At 42.3% G+C, this 22,199-nt stretch overlaps 1 protein-coding gene across 2 annotated transcripts in view; it reads right to left on the reverse strand.

The window, feature by feature from the left end:
* PPA2 (inorganic pyrophosphatase 2) overlaps positions 1-18,405 on the reverse strand; it is a 38,586-nt gene extending 20,181 nt beyond the window's left edge. Inside the window, exons 1-6 of one of the 2 annotated variants that reach the window (XM_087737000.1) lie at positions 18,224-18,404; positions 16,369-16,433; positions 14,623-14,667; positions 5,809-5,862; positions 3,162-3,281; positions 674-760 (exon numbers count right to left, since the gene is read on the reverse strand). In XM_087737000.1, coding sequence (XP_087593126.1) covers positions 674-760; positions 3,162-3,281; positions 5,809-5,862; positions 14,623-14,667; positions 16,369-16,433; positions 18,224-18,365 — 513 coding nt within the window. In that variant the 5' untranslated portion in view covers positions 18,366-18,404. Of the gene's footprint in view, positions 1-673; positions 761-3,161; positions 3,282-5,808; positions 5,863-14,622; positions 14,668-16,368; positions 16,434-18,223 lie in introns of both variants that reach the window. The other variant, XM_087737001.1, reaches the window with a different exon arrangement.
* Positions 18,406-22,199: the final 3,794 nt, after the last annotated feature.

Genomic DNA, 22,199 nt, shown 5'->3' on the forward strand with positions numbered 1-22,199 from the left:
TAACCCCATCTTTGATATCAAGGAAGATTGCTCCATTCTTTGCTGCCTCCAGATATGCAGAATTTTCTTTCAGTGAGCTAAACCTTTCCCCTATACCTACTAATGGTGTTTGCTGTACCTCTTTTTCATCAACCCACTCCAAAGCTCGTAACTCTGCAACACTGCAACAGGTTCCTGTCTTCTCCTCTACAGAAGAGGGATCTACTTCTGTTTGCACCCATGAGAAAACTCAAACTCACCTCCTTTGCGTGGCTGACCTTGTCATTTTATGTGCATGATGCTGCCATACTTCCTCATCTTTCAGAAACCTATTCCTAGCTCCAGTACTGCTAACAAGGCAAAAAGAAAGAAAACTTTTCCTTCACCAAAAATCTTAACCCCTTCCTCCTTCCCCCAAATCTCACTGTCCAGCCACAGAACTTCAGGGTGGTGTTCTCTTATTTCCCCTTTTATCCAGTACACAGACTTTACCAAATCCTGCTTTTCTTCTCCTTTTTAAAAAATCCACCATTTCCTTACCTATTCCCTCCTCATATCCTCTATTCATACTTCGGTCATCCCCTGAGACTATTACCATCTTTACTTGTTTTCCATCTGCCTTTCTTTTCCAAAACTTGTTACCAAACTATTAAATTAACCTTGATAAATTAAATTAATCCTGATAAAGACAAACCTTTGAGCCTATTTCACAAACATCAATAGGATCATTATCCCCACAGCATCCTGTAATGTTATCTGTATGGTTTGGATCTTCCCAGGTCTGTCAAAGGAAAGAGAATTATCAGTTACCAGCTGATCTACAATTACAATTCATCTAACCACTAAATTACTGAGATTAATAAAAACACCAATAAAAACATGAGCTTTCTGAGAACAGTCTTGCTCAATGCGAAAAGAAAAAACAAACAAATATACAGCAAATGGACTGACATTGAGTAACTCATCCTCATATTCAGGACAAGTAACATGACGATTACTGAGGACATGGTAACACAAGTATTAACTGCATTTGTGACTCAACAGACACACTTAATCAAATTGCAGTGATTAAGGCATCAGAGGACCCTGAATATGTATTTTTCAGGTTACTAGTGGTTGTGGGATTAAGCTAGAACATCCTACGATCACATTCTTATTATACTCTTTAAATACCATGGCACTAACAGAAGTTGCTTTCAAAAGCATGTACGCTTTGAGCTAACCAAGCTCCTAGGTATGGATTTATCAGCACCAAACTAGCTTTTTAAAGTTTTTAAATTTAGGTATGAAACATTTCTGAGTATTCCGAGATGTGTACATTCCCAAGAACAGCCAGCAGCTTCAAGACCAAACAAGCTTCTCCAGGAAGAAAGTTCAAATCCCTGCTCTGAGCTCTGTACAAGCAAGGAATCATAGCCAAGTTATACTAACTTAATTACCAGGTGCTTGTTTTGTCTCTTACTGGCTAGTAATGAGTAACTCATTCTAAAGTTGAGAAGTTTTCCTGTTCAGAATTTTGAGTCCAGTGAAGTTTTGTTGAAAAGGTATTAGAAAACTTTTTTCGAAGGAGCTATACTGTTAGCTCCTGCTGTCCATGGTCAAACCCCCACCTCAAACTTGTTCTTGAGAACTTGCCTGATACTAAAAGGCAAAACTGCGAAAAGCAAATGCTCAGGTGTTTAAGAAGCAGAACCGTTACCAAAAAATTGCTAAAGTGGAGTCAACAGAGAATTTCAACTTAAAACTTATTTTTCCAATACTCTTCCAAAGTGCTTTTTATTTAAGGCTCCATTATACCGGTACTATTCTCCTGCCCAGCTGCACCCCTCCACCTGTAGGTTAGAAAGAAAACTCGCTAGGAATGGTATTGTTCTCTGGACAGTACAGCAACTCCTGCAATAATGATAGTCCCACCATCATTTTTTTCTTCTCTGTTCCACAGCATAAAACAGCAGCCACAAATACATATCTTTAAGCCATATACTAGGTCTGAACTTCGGGCAACTGCTGATCCTGATGAAAAGTCCTCTTGGAATAATGGAGACACAGAATCGGATTTTGTCTGTTACAACTGCTAGTAGGAATCTGGAGTATCACCTAGACTGCAGCAACTGAAGGTGTAATGATACAACTGGTATTTTAAAGTTATTACTTTATGGAAAGAAAATAAAAATGACAATTATCTCCAGCCCTCTCTGACCCACAAGGTAACACGGGGAGCTGAACATTTCTCCTGGGGAAAGTGTCATCGGTCCAAAACAATGCACTTGTGCAGGAAAATATTCAAATGTTTAATTTTGGCTTTGTACTAAGGCACACGTGAATTTCAAAACATTAAATGGAATTGCTGGTTTCCAACTACATCTTCTTGGAAACTTAGTCTACTGAGACTGCTGACTGGATAAGAACTTCATTGCTACACTCCAGCACCTGCCTAGTATCTCCTCTTCAGGGATCAAATACATAAGCAGATTTTCAGGAGTAAACTTTCATTGCTTATGCAGTTAAGTGTAAAAAATACAAATTACTCTTTTCTAGCTCCATCATGTTCTTCAGTACTAATTTAACTCGTGTGTTATTCACAGAAATGAAAAAAGTTTAAAACCTTTCACTATGCTCAAAATCCCAGCCATTAGTTGGGCTTTTTCAAGGCTCAAAGTTTTGAATGTGTTATGATCACTAAAGTCTCACAGTTCAGAGAGAAGTTAACTAAGGCAGTTGAGGTTTAATCTTAAAAAGAACAGCCCTTGTGTTTCTCTTTGTTAAAGATATTAAGAAATCCCAATTAAAATTTATGCTGTAATACATGAAAATCCTAAATTAGTTTTTAAAAAAAATGTCTTGTTTAAGCAGGAAAGGGCTACTTGACAAAGTATTATTGAATGGCAGGCCATGACAGTTTAATTCTGTCACTACAGTACAGAGACACGGACTAAAGATTTGAGATTTCTTGATCATTTAACTCCTTCCTGAAACACAGCACATATTTACAGGCACACCCAAATTCTGATCAAAATTTACGGACACAATAAAGCTCAACATAAAAAAAAAATCCCAATTTACAAATGTATCAAAGAGAAACATCCCTCTTGCAACTGATTTGCATTCAGGCAGTACCCAAGATTTACAAGGCAATTTACACAGAAGACAGAAAACTTTCACCATTATAACAAAAATGTTACCTGTGGGAGGGCACCATAATTCCATATATAACCCTTGTGAGGAAAGACATTTGCCACATATCGAAGCTTGCCTTTCTTTACATCTTGTTTAATGGGATTCAACGGCTCCTCAGTGGCAATCTAAGCAGATCGTGAAAAAGAGAGAGAGAAAGAGAAAGAGAGAATGGTAAAATGGAAAGCAATTTATTCTGTTCCCAACCAGTTAGAAAGCTCCATCTGGGAGCATGTGCTTGTGGTTTGAGAATTATTAAAAGTATGATGGCCTCACTCTAAATCTCAAGGGTCATGTTCAAAAAGCAGCTTATTAAGGTTTTAAATAACATTGTGAAGTATGCAAGAAAAAAAATGAATGTAGAAGAGAAAGTCATAAATTTATAAGGAGACTGTCATGGTCAAACATAAATATCGGAAAGAACTTAAGTTAGAAGCTCTTACACTTCATAGTACAAGTTCAATGGACATACAAACAGTGGCACAAGTTCTTCAGACAACAGGGGCTTTGACAGCAGCAGGAAAAATGTTTCATCTTCTTCTCACCCCCTGTTCATTGCTCTCCTATTGCATACAACCCTTCTCTCCATCACCTGTCACCATACAAATGCTTTTTAGTAAGGACAAGTTCTGCATAGTCACCAAATGCCAACTTCATGCAGATTTGGAACGAGTTAAGCCAGCATTAGAAGGCAGCATTCTTATTCCCAAAGAAGCACTCACAGAAGGACTGAAGTAATTAAAGCTGAACAGTTTATTATAGTCATGATCCTCCCCAAAACCTCAAATACAAACCCACTGCCATATAAATTACCTACCACACATCAGCTAATTCACTGTAACCATCCTTTTGACACACCACAACCCAACACATGTTGGCTTGGCTCTTGCTTACACACACTCATCTGAATGGCATCACGTTTGTTACAGGCTATGACCACACACTGGCTCAGGTGGTACATAGCGTGTGTGCATAAGCACAGAGCCCTTAGTCCATATATATTGCACAACATCCTTGTGATTTACCTAAAGCACCACCACCAAAGCCATCCCAAAGGAATTCCACCTTTTTGAACCACACCAAACTGTCAATAGCATGCACTTATTCCACAAGTAAACCCTCCCCAAGAACTGAGATCAAGGTTCACACATTTCTGGTTTCACACTCGATTCTACCTGCTTCTGGTCATAACTTAACAGTGAAGGCCTCGAATATGCCACCTGGAACTTTGACAGAAGCCGAGCTCAGCAATGCTTTTTCTTGATGTAAACCAGGACAAAGAGGAGTAAGTGACAACAGACAAAAGTCTCGTGAAAAGCACCTTCAGTACAATCAAGGGAAGAACAACAGAAATACAACAAACTGATGAGCAGAAGATCTGGCACTGGGGATGTAACAGTGGGAAACATTCATCGTAAAGCAAGGTTTGATTTCCTACAGTCTCCATTCCACGTGAGGGAACCTCAGCATGGAGATGCAGACAAGACCTGGTATTAGCACCTCACCACAGTCTGAACTGAAGGACTGCCAGGACACAATGGCAAGGCCAGACAACTGCCTTAACGATTAATGCAGAAAATTTCAAGTATGTTAAAAGTTATAGATTAAAGAACTACATCTGGTCTCCTCTATCAAGCCAGAAAAGTCTAAACCCACTGATTTTGGAACCTAACAGGACTGTAAACTTTTCTACCCTTGACATAATGTGCCAAGAGAAGGGGAGGGAGAGCAACCTGAGCTTTACGCAGAGAGTTCAAATACCATTGTCAAAGGGAAATTCTGCAAAAGAGAACTCAACTTCCACAATAAATCATCATCTTAAAATACAAGGTAAATACGCAAGGTAACCCTGCTTGCAGAATAACAACTGTGGTGGTAAACACAGTTCAAATGATTTTCCAGCATCAGGGAAAGGAGAAAACCAAATCCTGAAATAACAGGCTGGGGAGGTACTTTGGTGTTATTTTTAGTAATCAAAATAGTTAACAGCTCAACCACAAACTTCCTTAAAAGCATTCGGGAAGCATTCCTAAAATTAATACAAACGTTCAGGAAGATAGGACATATCCTGGTGAGATCTGTCGTTTCACAAACACTACAGATGAATCATTACTCAGCTTCTATATTGTAACTGCAGAGGAACAACCCACTAGGATTTACTTTTAAAGTATGTCCCTGCAGGAGTAGATACTTTCAATCAGTGAGGTCCCCAAATATATTTTTGTCACAAGGAAATGCTTTTTCATTTGCAGCTCCATTTGTCAGGATTTGGGCTAGCACGCTATACAGCAGAAATGAAAGGAATTAAATCCTCTGAGTGGAATGCTCTATGAGCAAGCAAGAGCGAGACTAAACATTGGACAATGTCCTGCAAGCCAGTACCCTAGGACTCTTGCAGGTATGCTGCACTCTGCAGTCAGAGGGCTGTCAAGAAGCAGTGCTCACCTGCAGAAGGGAAACAAAATTAGAACCTCAACACTTTTTATAATCGCAAAGAAAGTGTCTGTATGCACAACTTCAAAATAATTTTTTAACAGAGAAAATTTTATGTGTAAAGCGTAATCCACACTCTGATTAAACTTTGACTATTGGAAGCCACTGCATTGTCATAACTTTCATAAATACCTATATAATCAAGGTATTTTTCTTAATTACCTCCATTTTTGCATTTGTCCAACGTGGCACTTCTACAATCATATTAAACAGGACCTAAAACAAAAAACAATGACAGAACTGGAAATAAAATCCACTTGGCAATTAGTATTTTACAATAAGACAAATTCCCTTCTCTGTATTCAGCAGCAACATACATCACATCTCTCTGTTCCAGTTGCTTTTATGTTAAGTACAATTCGTTTCATTCCACACAATGATACTCATCCTCCTTTGTTCATCCTTTCCTCACCTCACCCCTTTGAGAATATGAACAACTACAAGTAGTGGAAATCCACATGACATTTTTTTATTCTCGTATCAATATTACTCTTCACAAAACGTTCAGAAAGTCCACGGAATGGTTTGCCACAAGGCAGTGGCTCAGTCTACTAGTCAAAGAGGACTGGATGTTTCTATAGGACAGAGTTAGCTTCCCTCAAGCACTGGAAAGGACAATGTTTTGGTTTTTCCCCCTGAGGATTTATTTCTTCAGGCCCTCCTCTTCAGCCTCCTTCATTTTTTAAAAACAAACATGCAAATGCAACAACCCCTGACATCTCTGATTCTCAGTCAAATCTGGCTGAAGTGAGGCAGAATGCATTCAAAAGCGATGGCAGAGGAAGGACATGGACACAGACACCTCATGTTTGTGTTAGCCTTCTTCCTAATAGAAGCAAAGTGAAAGTTGTTTTAAGAAGGGGGGTTGGGGGGGAACAAACCTAAAACATGGAAACTTTCATGCTTTCAGAAGAAAAATAGTAATCTATGCCATTCTGACAGAGGAAGTTATAAAGTGACATTTTCCAAAGAGAAAAGCTCTGTGTAGCTGCTGTAAGGTTTCTTCTTCTGAAGCTGTCAAGAGTTAAGCACTACCAAGGAGTAGAGTATTAATTGAAATGGGTAACTAGACCAAACCACTCAGCAATGTCTACAACCTATTTTCTCCTAGATTACTAAAATAACCCCAAAATATCACATTGCCTGGGACACCTTTTCATAAGCAAACTCGCATTGGTATTAAAAATTGCAACAGTTCAGGAAGGACAAAACATGTTTTTGCAGAAATTTGTAGGAAAAAAAATATTAAGTTAAACCAACTGAAGAGCACTGACTCTTTAACTACACTGCAATTAAGGCTCCAGCGGACTCTTAAGTATTTGTATTTTTGCTCCTTGTATCCTTCAGCTGCAACAAACAAATAACATTACCAGCGTCAATGGCACAGTCTGATTAAAGTAATTCCAATGGTTCTATGATCTTCTCCTCCCAAACAAACCTGGAATGCGGAAAGCAAGAAAGCAAAGGAAAATCCCAACTGTCACTCAGCATTTCTCCCATGAGATCACAAGCTATGCACAATCCTGACAGCAAATTCCCAGTAAATTTAAATTAAATTCACCATCCATAAGTACTGTGCCCATACTGCAATCAGTGGCATGTCAGATGAAATCACTTTTCCTGATCAGGTCGTAACCAAATAAAACAGGGAAAAGAAAAACAGGGAAAAGAAAAACAGGGAAAAGAAAAACAGGGAAAAGAAAAACAGGGAAAAGAAAAACAGGGAAAAGAAAAACAGAGAAAAGAAAAACAGGGAAAAGAAAAACAGGGAAAAGAAAAACAGGGAAAAGAAAAACAGGGAAAAGAAAAACAGGGAAAAGAAAAACAGGGAAAAGGTGCTTCAGATCAGTTCCTAAAGTACACCTTATGTATATAAGAACAATTGAAACAGAGAAGTAATCAGAAAGAGAGCTTGAAGATGTCAACATTAAGGAAGCAGAACAAAGCAACACACATGCAGCGGCAGGTAAGGGAAAGACTGGAAGAGAGCCAAACAAAGTCTGCACATCCATCTGGGAAACACTTGGAAAAAAGAAATGCACAGCATGAAAGCCAGTGCTGACAAGAAACTCTTAGGGAACTGCCAAGCAGGTCAATGAATTGTTCTGACTGGTAGCTACAGGCAGAAAACTTACAAACTACTCCTGGAATTATACACAAAGTCTTCTCCTCCACTACAATCCTGTATATTTGTTGTTTAGATGCCACTGTATGTTTTCCTGACTATGTCTAATACAATGGCTTCAGCAGCCTGTAAATCTTGGTTTTAAGCTTTAATTGGTCAAGAGTTACTCCAGGTCTTCATCAAAACAACTCTCAGGGCTGGACAGCAACTGGACTGAAATGAATACAATGCTGCTCTCAAAAAACAAAGAATCACTTGGATTTAACTCAGCTCTAAGACCAGGCCTTCATAATTTGTGGTATCAGTCAAATGTGAATTGTCAAGAGCCTTAAATGTGACAGCCTGACAGATTAATTTGTATGCAAAAAAATCCCCGAAAGTACTCTCTCTAATGCTAAGCTGCCACAAGCATTTACAACAGATTAATAACTTCATGCAGTGCCTACATTTAAAAATAAAAAGTTTTATTTATAGCCCAATCATATTTTTCACAGTGATGAGACAGGATTCACTGGTGTGGAAAGGAGAGCACATACTAGATAGTCTGACAGATAGAAAGAGAAGAAGTACACTCCTCTGGTTTTTTAGTTTTTTTTTCCCCTCCTCTTTCTTATCTTCTTTCCCTCCTTGCCTAAATATTACCCAGGAACTTTTCCATCACTTATTTTCCCAGACCAAGCACCTATTCCTTCTGACCACTTGAATGTTCTCCCCCATCCTTTGCTGCAAAACTGCCCCTGCCTCAGCTGCAAACAGAAATGCAAGTGTCAGACACCATCTGTCTTCACAAATTACCATCTGCATATTCAGTGGTTAGTTTTGGATGGTGAATGCACCTGGTAATTGATATTTTTATCTTTATTTTAAATCAGTAAAACAAAAAATTCCACCTCACCAAACCCCCAAGTGAGCACTTATACCGCTTCAAGCAATGGTGAGACTGTTTCAACAGCCCATTTTACACACCTTCCAGTGACAGAAAAAGAAAAAAGCCATCTCATGAAACGCAAACTATTGCTTTGGAAAGCTTACTATTTAACTGCCTTAGTATGACAGCAATCAACTGGTCTGCCTATGAGACCGCTGCTTGCTGAAGTCTAGATTTAATCTAACTCTGCAAGCGCCTAATGTAGAAGGGACTCCACTTCATGACAGCAGACTGTACAACAAGCCAGATGGAGTAGTTCCTACAGGCTAGCCTCATGCCAACTCTGCTGGCTGATGGCTTCTTCAGAAGGTCAGTCTCCTGGAGCATGCAAGAAAAGAGGAGGAAACAGTTTCCTAGATTCAGAAAAAGGGACAGAACCAGTCTGCTAGGGGAAGTGACCTGACAGAGTCCAGAGGGACTTTCAACCCAGGGTATTACATAGCTTGTTTGACTTTGGGTTAATGTGAATACAAGACAGACATTTGTACTTATGCTCTATTACACCTTGAAGATGTGATGGGAAAAAAAAACAAAAAAATCCACTTGCCTAACACATAGAAGCCAAAAGTACATTTCCTAATTCCTAAAACTGAATATGAAAATCAGCAGAAAATGACATCAGAAAGAACAAGCAGTATGTCTAAATGATAGTCTTTACTTCCTAAGAACTACACGCTAAATACATGACATGGGAACTCACGTAGGATGTAAGTAAGTGTTTGCTTTATCGGGGTGTTTCCTTTAACACTGCTTGGCAACTTACTGCATTCCATTTCAGTTGAACATAATTTTTAACGTATCATGATATTGTTTTTGCTGAGACAAGCAAAAAATCTCTCTTTCACACAAAGAACATGAACAGTTTTTGGTTTTTGAAATAAGAAAACCACAGAAAGATAAAAAGATACACAAATATACTTCAACACATTCATACAGCAAGTGTTGAGAAAAGCAAGGAAAATACAGACTGTTGTACCCGGGTAACCTGTGAGTCAGCGTTCTCTCCACTAAGACTGATGGCCAAAAACAACTGCTAGCTCTGGCTGGAAGATTCTTATAGAAGATAACTCATTTTGATCAGGGTTTGTTATTACAAACCTGAATATCACACAGGAAGGGGGGGGGGGGGAAAAAAAAAAAGTTAAGCACATTTCTGACACTGTTTTTACAACCTACCCTTTTGGACTCCCATACACTCTTCTCAGAAACAATTCTTCCTTACCTAACTTTCCCCTTCTTGTTCAACTATTTCCTTCCCCAGCCTTCCCAAGTTCCTTAGCTGGTGCATTTGAGGGGAGGGTTTTGAATAGGTATGATTTTGCCCAAAGGTTGCAAAGCTTAATGGTCAACTCTGAAGCTTCAGCTAATTTGAAGCAGAAGTGGAGCAACCTACACAGAGCGAGGAAAGTGACAAAACAAGAGGGAGAGAGAGAGAGGAACAGAAACTCAGTATAACTTCATAAAATGACAAACATCACCACTTTTTAAGACCTGACTGCCATTCACCATCACCCTTGTGTGACAGGGACAAGAGATATGCTAAGGCTTACAATTACTTTAGTCATTTTTATAGTAGAGTGCTCAAAAAAAAAAATTTTAAAGCATCAGAGGCAGCACTTGGGGGCTACTGACCCTTCCTCACTGAGAAGCTCTGAGCTCACAAGACAGAGAGAAGAAAAAGCAGCTATCATTTCCATTTCTTTTCTGTCTGCTCATTTGCAGTCTTGCAGGGATTCTCATCACCCATCAACTGAACATGGCAGCATGCACCTGAGGACTAATGAGAATGAAAAAGATGGAGCTGCAGTCCAGCAGCAGTGTGAACAAAGGATGATGTTTAAAAGGAAAAAAGAAAAAGGAAAAAAAGGAGAAGGAAAATAAGGACTGTCATGAAATACAACCAGAAATAAATGGAGAGGGGCTTGCTTATAAAACGAGTACCCGTGTTATAAGCATTCCCAATGTAACACTTGCTACAAGGTATTTGCCAATGAAAACAACAAACCAGATGCCAGCAACATCTGGAAACCAAATATATTGTATCTAAATGAGAAGTGAATGGAACTTCCCAATATAAATTAACATGCCACATAGCAAAAAAGGAATGCAGTGCCCAGCATAAATGCAAAGTGCCTGCAACCTCTTCATAGTGTACTTCCCTCACATTATAATGAAAAGGGAGTCACGAACACTATGTAAGTTTTTACCCACAGGTATCCCAGACGTGGCGTCAGACTCTGATAAACTAGTTACTGGACACATTCGCCTGCAAAACTACTCAGCGTACAACCATGACACAAATGAAAATGAAACACTGACTTTCTCAAGTTTAAGGAACCATTTATTTGAAGTTAAGCTTGATCGAGTCACTGATGCAACTTTCTCAGTAAACCAACTGTACTCCACTAGACTTTAACTGGACCGCTGAGTGAAGATTACTTCTATTCTCAGTATTCTCAAGAACACAAAGCAAGGCTTACAGCTATTGGACACTTACACAGAAAAAGGCTGGGCAAGTTTAAGCATCAGGATGAGAGCTTCACTGATAATCTAAAATTTGGAACACACAAATCCCTGAACACACATAATGGACACGCTACAGCCCAGGTTACATATACTGAAAAAATGTCTAACGTGACCAAAGAAGGTGACAGAGGCTGTAGTTAAGACAGAATACAAAGTCAGTAGAAAGTTTGCACCTGTACTGCACAGGAAATGATGACAGCTTTTCCTTTCTTATGAAACTTACCGACTTTATCATAAGACAACTCTGACACCAATTTTGAACACTGTTTCGAGCATGAGGTCCTCTGATGATCACCTGTTCAGACTGCATGACCACTCTGATGACCCCTTATATCTCACCTGACTCGTTAATTTATCAGAAGTTTTTGCCTGACAGGAGGAATTCAACTGAAGTCCACAACAGCATTCCAGCACTGTGCAACCCACAGGATGCAACAAAACAAAAGCTGTCTTGTTTCCTTCCTTATTCTTTTTTTCAAATGCTCTTGTGGGTGTCTGCAAGTTAGAGGGCTATAATCTCTACATGCTTGGACAGATTCCTTACCAAGGCCAACATTTTAAATAAAACTTTGTATTCAAGAACACCTGGGTCCTCTGAATGAGATGACATGTGAATACTTTACCAAAAACGTACAATAACAAGTCGATCAGAAATGCTTTCACTACAGCAGGGAAGTAACATGTCACATTTGTCTTGAAAAGAAAACAATGACCTCTTCAAACCTTCTTCCTGCTAGACATGGAAGACCATATTCAACAATCAGCCTCTGACCGTTTTGACTGTAACCACAGCGGGAACATCCACTCCTCCAAAAAGAGATGTGAAACTTTTGATACCTTTCACAGAGATTTACTTGGGCAGGAGAGGATTCCAAGTGCTTGCAATGCACAAAGCAAAGGTTCAGATTGCAAGCTGGTAGTAATTTTGAGACTGAAGCTGAATATGATTTCTTCCAGCATAGCTTCTCCCTCAAAATATTTTTTTCTCTAGTCTTCAAACAGCCAAAAAACATCTGTGAAAGCAAAAAGATCAGTTGTCAACAGTGACTGCAAGCTAAATTTAATTGAGATTTGGGAAGGTCTAAAATGTTGCAAGAAATGGCTGCACTACTGAGAACAGTTCATACAGAACCACCACAGCGTTTCCCTTAGAACTGCAAGGCGAGACGGCAAACAGCTAACAGAGACTTGTATGATGTGCATGCCCCTATCCCATGAATGCTGAAAGCTGAAACTCCTCGATTTTGAGACCTTCTTTTCTGGCGTCAGGAATGCCAAGAACAATTTAAAGTAGATTAGACAGACTGAGAAGACTCATAGAGAATTACCATTGTTTTCCATAGCTAAACTGCCATCTAATGAACACCAGTTCAGCATAATTTAACCCACACTCTTAAGAGGGCTTGCCCTTGTGGAGAGTAACAAATAACTGCCACCCTAAAAGCACAAGTTTTAAAGATGCCACTGTGTTTCCAGGGCAAGAGAAACTATCACCTTTGAATTCTGGCCAAATTCAGTGCAAGGATCAACTGAACACCAGGTATCAATAGTAGCCTTTGTGTCCCTAGACAAGAGGAAGGAGTACAGTGCTCCAAAGGTCTTTAGAAATCAGTACATGGCATTAAATTCCTCATTTTCCCTTCATCCCCTGATTAAACTATGTTTTCCCTAAATACAAGCACACAGGGATGCATTTCTCACCAGGCCAAGGGGAGGAGAGGTGCTGAAGGGCCCAGTGTAAGAAGAACCTGCTTTCCTGAACACAAAGATCCCTCTATTTTCTCTCTTCTCCCCAACTCCCAGTTATGATGATGAAAAAGGGTTTTCTAAATCATTTGCATTCTCACATTTCACTATCTAAGTAAAGACCAAACATGTTTGGGAAGCCTATAGCCTGCATGTTTGTTTGCTTGCTTGCATCAGACACCCACAACGACTGCAACGTACATTTGCCCTTGCTCATTTTCCATAGTTCTATTAAACCACAGTCCAGAGCTCTCTCATAGTAGGAGTTACGTGAAGCAGCTCTGGAGTCTATGCTGGCCCAGGAAGCAAGCGCTGCTCAGCCTCACTGGCATTTTTTCCCCTTGCTCCATACGCTGATCCAGTGATCAGAAAAAGGGTACTAGACGTGGTTTTCAACAAACTGTCATGCTTGCCACTACACAGACAAATGCAGTTTTGAACAGTTTTAGACACTGCATAAAGCAGGCTTTGCACCTTCGCAACTGGCAGGTATTGTCGCAGCATTCATAAGCAGGTAAGAAACAGAATACCTGACTTCCAGCAAGAGCAGTAATTAAGAATTCATGTTGCAAGACAATGATTTTTGAGAAAGGCTACTGGCACATACACTTTCTCCTCAACTTTCAAGCGTGATTCTACATCTACTAAATAGTACTTAAATGAGCATCAAGCAACAGGAAATCTAAAAAGCATTACCTAGGCATTGTAGCTTGAATGAATTACAGGGCAAAGGGAGAGGAAATACATAGTACAGGATTGTGTGGGTGCTGGTGTACAGTAGAAGAACCAGTGTACCACAAAACTATGAGAACCCGGTTAGGACAGTTCTTTCACATCAGATCGGTAGTTACAGTTTTGCAATATGACTGGCCAAACAGACATTGAGAAGATAAAGACTGGGACACACATCATGGCCTTAAAGCATAGTTTGTTTCATTTTTTCCTTTCACTTTCTTTCACTAATTTTTAGGTACTCCTATGCCAGCGAAAGCACTGCAAAAAATATTACATTTTTGGAAAGACACTTGCATAAACAAATCTTGTTTCACAGTAAAAGCCTCAGCAGACCTTCCATGCCTTTTTGGCTTCTGTTAGGCTTAACTTCAGTGCTGGTTAATGCTGAACCATTAGTAGACGTGATTTTTCTCTCTTTGGGTTTCCCAGATGAGTACAGAAAACAACATATCCTCAGTTCTAAAAAGCAGACACTAAGGCTAATTTCTGCCCTGACGTACTCATGATTTCTGAAGTTTTGTATATATACCAAAGATTACTCACAGTCAGAGAGCATAATGAATATTTCATTAACAGAGGTAGTTTTGCAAATGTTTCTAAATGCAACAGCAAAAAAGATAACATATCTACGCTGCAATAGCCATAATGAACCTTTCAAAGAGTGGTAAAAAAGTGTTGGCCTTTGAGAACATCTTGATGAATAAAAGAACGCTGACATTTCTAGCCCATTCAAAGAGGAGAATATTAAATCCCTTTAAGCTTTCTCCTGCTAAAAAACTTGCATTTGAAGATATGTCAACTATATCCAGTAAAAGCAAGTTTATTGCAGAATAGCAAAGTGATGTTGGAAAGGAAATAGAGGGAATAGTAAAAAAAAAAAAAAAAAAAGAAAAGAAAAAAAACACCTTAGCAGTACCTCACTTCCAGTAGTCTTTGACCTCTTTGCAGGAATCTCTTTATCCTATAGGGAAAGAAGGAAGTAAAGAAATGTATAAAGAACATTAGAGAGCAATACTGTATTCACATAAACAGAGACAACAGTACTTTTCAATGCAACTGAAACATCCCCTTGTGAGCATAAAGGCCTAAACTATAACTTTTAAAAGTAAGTACTCAGTCCTGTTTCATTGTGAAATTATAACCTTCCAGATGTTAACAAAGGAAGGTAAAAATGTACAAGGACACATCCACTTTCTCCCAGCTACTAAAAAATTTAAGCAGCAATTTAGGCCTGCCCTCAACTGACTAAAAACACAGAGTCATCCTTCTGTTCAGTTGAAAAGGATAAAAAACAAACCAAGCAAACAAAACCAGTATGGAAAATAAGGCTGGAGTTATCCATCATAAAATAAAGTCCACAAAGCTTAGACCAGGGGAAGGAAAGAATATAACATACAACTCATTATGTTATCCTCTTGCAAAGAAGGCAAAATTAACAGAGACCTTCACAATGACTCCCTTTCTCGCTACCCCCTCAGGCCCCTATGTCCTGCAGAATGCTCTTTCCTTGCTCACACACCAAAATGAAAGCCTCTCCACATTGATCAGACATCGCTGCACTATAATTTAATCTACAGAAGAATCACAGACTAAAATCCACCCCTCCAAACCTTAAACTCTAGGTGCAGGGACAGCAAGGCTCCCAGGGAACGTGTGATAAAGAGGCCCATTGCTTTTTCAGCAACAGCATCCACTGAAAAGAGCATCTTAGTAGTGACTCTCCGAAAGAGACTTACCTCTTCCATTGACTAGCACACTTAGGGTCTGCTGATCATGCATATTTCTAATCTCTTGTTTTAAGTAATTGAAGAGATTGGTTCATTAGTTCAGAAGTCTCAATCTGAAGATGTTACAACTGCTGACCTTTCTCACCATTCGTATCATCCATACAGACCCAGCAACAAATCAAGAAAACAGCTGAAACCCTCCCAATGTGTTTGTGTAACAAGCATACCATAATAAGCAAACCTAAGTCTAAACCAAAGACTGGCAGTTCCCACCAGTGACACATAAAACAGGCGTTTCATTATTGCTATAATGAAACTCCAGGGAGTGTGGCTAACAAGACGTGAAAGTGCTCAGCTGCACCTCACGCCTTGTAATTCTCCAAAGGTGCGATTACCGCTTCTCTCTTGGGCATTACTGTTGGCTTCCAATTATAATGATCCTTTTGGGAATTAAAGAAATACACCCTAAGTTACATAAGCGTGTGCTGTACATCTCCTACTGCAAGGAAATGTACACTTTTAATTGCAGATGTAGAAAAATGCCACTTAAAAAGAGTAATAGTGGAAAATGAACTCAAGAGCACATAAACACAAACCTTAACCATAGAGGAGAACAAGATACAGTGAGGGTTCCCCCTGCCCTCAATCACTTGGAGACTTAAAGAGACACCTAGGCTTGTCTACACAGTAATCATTATGTTTCACTGCACGTTACTGAACTCAGCAGAGAAAATTTGGCAGAGTTATTGTGCCTGTATTACATAAGGAATCAGCCTGGGTTAAAATGGTCCTTTCTGGTGCTATACATTTGTCTGTTAATTGCTTAAAAAAACCCCACAACACAATGCTTTTAGAAACTGCATTTTTACCTAAAGAGTACCAACAAAACTGTTATAATTTTGAAATTAATTGTGTTTCAAGGCATAAATACATACCTCTCTAGATCCAGCAAACAGTGGAATGTCATGAAACGGGGAAATATATTTACCATCTGTGTTCTCTGAAAAACAAAACAAAAAAGTAACATTACAAATCTAAAGATATGCCATAAGACGTTGGTACTGCTAACTATTATGCATTACAGAAATGCGTGATATGCCACAATTACGCATCAGTTAAACTTTTTTCTGAAGTTTAATTCCAAGGACTAAAAAGTAGCCTACGCACAGGACAAGGAATTGGATTGTTTCACAAGGATTCATTAGAATCAAAATTATTGCTTTAGGATTCAATACCACACTTCTCTTCTGACTACCTGGCAATACAAGCTAAGTAAAGATGAGAAGATCCTTTCAATCTCTTTTCTTCTCCTCCCTGGCAATGCACAACCATTAATGGAGAAAAAAATACCAAGGGAACGTCATTTTCATGAGTGATCAGTGAATTCATCTGGGTTTCTAGCAATGCTGCCCTTGTGACTTCACTGTATTTCTAATAAACCGAGTTTCACGACCACAAAAAGAAAATGCCCCAACATAGTAGGCAAAAGTCTGACCAAGAGAATAAATGAGGGATTAGATAATTGCTCAGGCCCTAGAAATGAAACAGCACACTTTGAAACCAGCAGAAATTGACATTAACTTAACGGGGGCCCAATCTGCACCTCAGCCTTGCTCCCTTGCTTGATTTTTTTCACACTACTTGGAAACTTTTCAACATACTAAAAGCCCAAGTACTGCATCAAAACAGACACATCAACAACAATATAAGGCCATAATACAAATCTTAAGGAGTTTCTCCTCTGCTAGCACCCCTATTCACAGTAAAGGGAAAAGCAGACAAGGGGCCTCATTTAGCTTTGGACTATACTTTTACCACCTCAGCAAAGAGGAGTACGTGGCGGCTGTTTTTGCAACTCCTGGAAGCCTCCCAGATGCTCCTCCCAAATAAAACAAAGTTTAGTGGTAGGCTGCTTATTCCCGCTAACGAAAGTGACTTTCTCTAGATGAGCTCCGGCGCTGGCAGCCCCCTGGGGACTGAGCAGAAGGGAGGCCTGGCAGGGTACTGCCGACAGGGTACACGACGCCTCTGCTTCTCTCACACCAGCGGACGTCAGAATTAACTGCCTGTAAGTCAACGGACCAAAAATGTACAAAACCACTGCTAGAGAGGGGACATACAAACAGACAACGTTGCTGCTAACACGCGTAATAGCCAGACTGCGCACCCCCAGCTCTCACTGGGTTTTTGCGAAGCCTCCTGGAGCGCTGCCCGTGCCCTCCCGGTGCCACGGGCTGCCGCTGGCCCCGCGGGCTGCCGCTGGCCCCACAGGCCCCGGGGCCGCAGCCTGCCCTGGCCGTGACGCCCCCGGAGGGAGGGCTGGCCTGGCCACAGGGGCCGGGCCAGGCTCCCGCCGGGCCATCGCACCGCGGAGGTCAGGCGAGGCTCCCACGGGAGGTTCCCCAGGTACGCCGTGGCCTTTGCGCCCAGGCTGCCACGGCGCTGCACCACGGCACGGCTTCACCCCCGCGCCCCCAGCACCTCTTCACCCTCCAGGGGCCTTGGCGCGGCTGGGGAAGGGCACGGCTGTGCCGCACGCACCGGCCCCCGGGACTGAGCAGGCCCAGCATCCCCTCCAAAAGCGGCTCTGCCAGGCAATCCCCTCGCTCTCCACACACAACTGAGCCCCTGGACTGGGGGGGGGGGGGGGCGGGGAGGAGGCTCAGGGGCGACACCTCAGCGGGAGCGGGGAGCCGCCGCCACCTCTCCCCACCGTGCACACACACACCCCACACCCCCCCCCCGAGGCGGGGTAGTAGAGGTTTACCGAGCCCGGGGGTTGCTACTTACTAAAGTAGAGGCGGTAATCGGGAGAGTTGGGCCGCCCCCGCGGCTCCGTGCCGTAGCGGGCCATGCCGCCGAGGCAGCGGCGCGGCGGCCGTCCCCACCCCCGCGCCTCCAGCAGCCGCAACAGCCCCGGCGGCGCGCGCATGATGGCGGCGGCCGCCTCCCCTCCCCTTCCTGCGGCCGCCGGGCCTGCGCCGCGCCGCGCCGCGCCGCGCCGGCCCCCTGCCCCGCCTGCCCCCGCCGGGGAACCTCGCACGGCGGCGAAGGGCGCGGCCGGCCGCCGGGCGCTGCTCCCTGTCCCCTCCGGCCTCACGGGCGAAGAGGGAGAGCCGCCGCCTGGCGCCCGGCTGCGGCTGCCACCTGAGGAAGGGTACGACCCCCAGAGGCCCAAAATGGCGGCGTCTCCCCACACGGGCCGCGTTGAAAAGGCGGGTGTGTGGAGGAGGTTTTTCCTGAGGGGGTGGCTGCTGCCGGGCCTAGGCGCTGCCCCCTTTTCCCTGCGGGTCCCGGGAGGTGGCTGCTGCCCCTGCTGAGGCCAGGGTCAGCACCTCGGAGAGAGAAGGAGGCTGTAGGGTGCCCGCACAGGCCTAGCCTCAAGGGAGGGCTCTGCCGAGGTGAAAACAATCAAAAAAACTCCACCTGAGGTGGCAGGTATCCCCCAGTGGGAGCCAGGTGTTCCTGGGCAGGTGGTACTCCAGCTGTACCCATGCCGGGGTGCTTTCAGGCCACCAGCACTGCCAAAGGTGTGGATGCAAAATTAGGGGTGACGGTGGCAGGGTTGTTATCCTTACCCGAGGCCCACGTCAGCGTGAAGACCCTACCCTGCTGCTCCCTAGGGAGGGGAGCATTCATTTCTTCTTGGCACACTCAGTTTTGTGTCACCCAAGCCAGTCTATGTCTGCACTGCTTATAGGCGGGCTATTTGCCTGGGTTCCCAATGGTAGATGTGTTTTTATATTGAACCCCACTGATACTTAAATTAGATTCTCATCTGTATTCAGGTTGTGCTGGTTTTAAAGCTTATTACCCCTACATATGATCTGATTCCTTTGAATTCTCTTTTCATTGATCCTTGAGGATTTCAAATGAATTTCATCTGTCGATCACAGAATCATTTTTAGGTTGGAAAAGACCTTTAAGATCATCAAGTCCACCACTAAACCATGTCCCTAAGCACTACATCTACCTGTCTTTTAAATACCTCCAGGGATGGGGCCTCAACCACTGCCCTGGGCAGCCTGTGCCAGTGCCTGACTACCCTTTCAGTGAAGAAGTTTTTCCTAATATCCAACCTAAACTTCCCCTGGCGCAGCTTGAGGCCGTTCCCTCTCCTCCTATCACTCGTTACTAGGGAGAAGAGACCGACCTCCACCTCACTACAGCCTCCTTTCAGGTAGTTGTAGAGGGCGATAAGGTCTCCCCTCAGCCTCCTCTTCTCCAGACTAAACAACCCCAGCTCCCTCAGCCACTCCTCATAAGACTTGTGCTCCAGACCCTTCACCAGCTTCGTTGCCCTTCTTTGGACACGCTCCACCATCAAAATGTCCTTGTTGTAGTGAGGGGCCCAAAACTGAACACTGTATTTGAGGTGCAGCCTCACCAGTGCCGAGTACAGGTGCACTGTCACCTCCCTGGTCCTGCTGGCCACGCTGTTCCTGATACAAGCCAGGATGCTGTTGGCCCTTTTGGCCACCTGAGCACACTGCTGGCTCATGTTCAGGCGGCTGTCGACCAGCACCCCCAGGTCCTTTTCCGCCAGGCAGCTCTCCAGCCACTCCTCCCCCAGCCTGTAGCGTTGAATGGGGTTGTTGTGACCCAAGTGCAGGACCTGGCACTGAGCCTTGTTGAACCTTGACCCAGCACTTTTAACCTTGTTGTACCACTCGATAGGGGTGGTAGTTCTTGGAATAATGCTTCTTAGTCGTGGATCTTTCAAAAAGTCCTGAAAAGGGGCAGATACCACTATTTGCATTTTATTGATGGAGAAAATGAGGCAGAACAACTTTTGTTGCTGTCGTCACTCTTAAATCCCAAGCCAATCATCTTGTTTATTCACCTCTAAAAGTGGTCAATATTAGCTTTGAATTTTAGCTCTGATTTGAATTACCCTGAAAGATTTCTGCAGGATAACTCCATGTTACCCTCATTATTTCATACAGTATTTTAAATATTATTGGGAATGACTTATTTGCGGCAGAAAGGCTAAGTCAATCTCTTCCATCAGATTTTTAAACAGTATATAACTTCTTCCTTTTATTTGTCCCCTCTACTGTTTGGTAGATAGTAAAACAAGTGTCAGGATTGTCTGTTCGGTGTGTGCAGTAAGGACCTGGCATGATTTTACACTAGAGTGGGAGGTTTTCCTGATGGCCTCAGGCACTGCTCCCCCATCTACTCCTCTGAGACGTGTTAGTTGCTACTTAGGATCTTTGATGGAGCTGCATTCTAGTGTGTGGATTTTCCATCACAATAAAGGCTCTGGGGGAAAAAACCGCTATGGTCTCCTCTGATTTGTGCCGCTGCTTGCTGTATTTGTCACAACAGACTTACCTCCAGGAGAAGAGAGAGGCTATTTTGGAAACCCATTACCCACCTCCGCAGAAGCTGCAAAATAGTAGTTGGTGTTTCACCAGAGCAGTTGGCGCCTTTCTTCACCAAGTTCACCAAACGCAAGGTTTTCAGGGGTAACCTCCTCAGCTGCACATGTAGGGGTGAAATTCATGTACGGTCTCTGTTTGAAGTTCCTCATTTTTTAAGTTTGTCAAGGGGGAAAATAATCTGGTTTTCATGTGGAATAATAACAAAAAGAAAGTAGAAAAATGTTTTCTATTATAAGAAAATCTATTCTGTGCTTTCTTTGAGTTGGCCTGCTGCTGAAACAGGCAAGGTTAAAAACAAACGTGTGCCATAGGCCTAGCCTTCCACCTCTGCTTAGTTCTGAGGAATCTGGATTTCATTTATGGCAGGCCAGAGCCTTTGAAAATCACTTACTGAGCATGCACACAGTACTTTTACACTTGCAAAGTTGGCAGTTGGGTGTAAGGTTATTCTAGAAGGAGTCCAATACATATTTATTTCCCTATACAAGCTGGGAAGTGAAATAGGCTGCTGTGGCCAGGAGTCCCTGTAAGATGCACAAAGTCCGAGTGCAGGGTTCTCCGTTGCCCTGTGTTGTGAACGTAGTCTTATCTAAAGCTTTCTCATCTGTAATGGGAAGTCAGCTGTGAAACACTTGGAATTTATGAAATATAAACAGGGTTCTGCACAGGACTTTTCAGATGCATAAATAGATGCCATCGTGTTACCTGGCAAGAGCAGATGATGCAGCAGAAAAACACACAGAAACCCTGTTAATACTGCCAGAGCAGAGAACATGATGTTTTAGTACTCTGAGGTATCCAAAATTCCCCTAGTACTGCAGAAATAATAATAAAGCTCTAAATAAATTTGACTGTGTTTCTCAGTATTATGCATTATATTACACAGAATGTGGCAGAAGTATGCACAGTACTCTTCAAGCCAGATTTGGGTAAGACCAGCTTTCTGGTTCGAATAAATTTACCTAACGTTCTTGAATCTTGGAAGCAAATGAATGTTTTGTTTCCAATATCTACCTTAAGCAAATTCTCCAGAATTACCAAGGCTTTTCCTACCAAGGTATTATTTCACCTCTTTTTATTCCCAAGCGTTTTACACCCAGCTCCTTCAAGTATCATTCCAGTTGGGCCAGCAAGAGGCGTATATAGGATTGATCCCATTTATTGACCTTGAAACAGCTCCTACTGAAAGACCATGAAAATATTGCTATTTATTTCAATGGAATTAGAACCAGGTCCTTAAGACTTAAGTAGGACTTACATGGTACTTAGGTTTTATGCTTGCCCTCTGCACAGGGGTGAATCTCATTCCAGCAGAATGCCACTGGAGTATAGCAAAAACTCAGCAGCAGTATAATCACCTAAGCTTGAAGGACATCCTT

This window comes from Nipponia nippon, unplaced genomic scaffold (genome assembly GCF_047370975.1).
Source record: "Nipponia nippon isolate SJK-2023a ecotype South Korea unplaced genomic scaffold, ASM4737097v1 scaffold_6, whole genome shotgun sequence".
Classification (NCBI taxonomy): Eukaryota; Metazoa; Chordata; class Aves; order Pelecaniformes; family Threskiornithidae; genus Nipponia; species Nipponia nippon.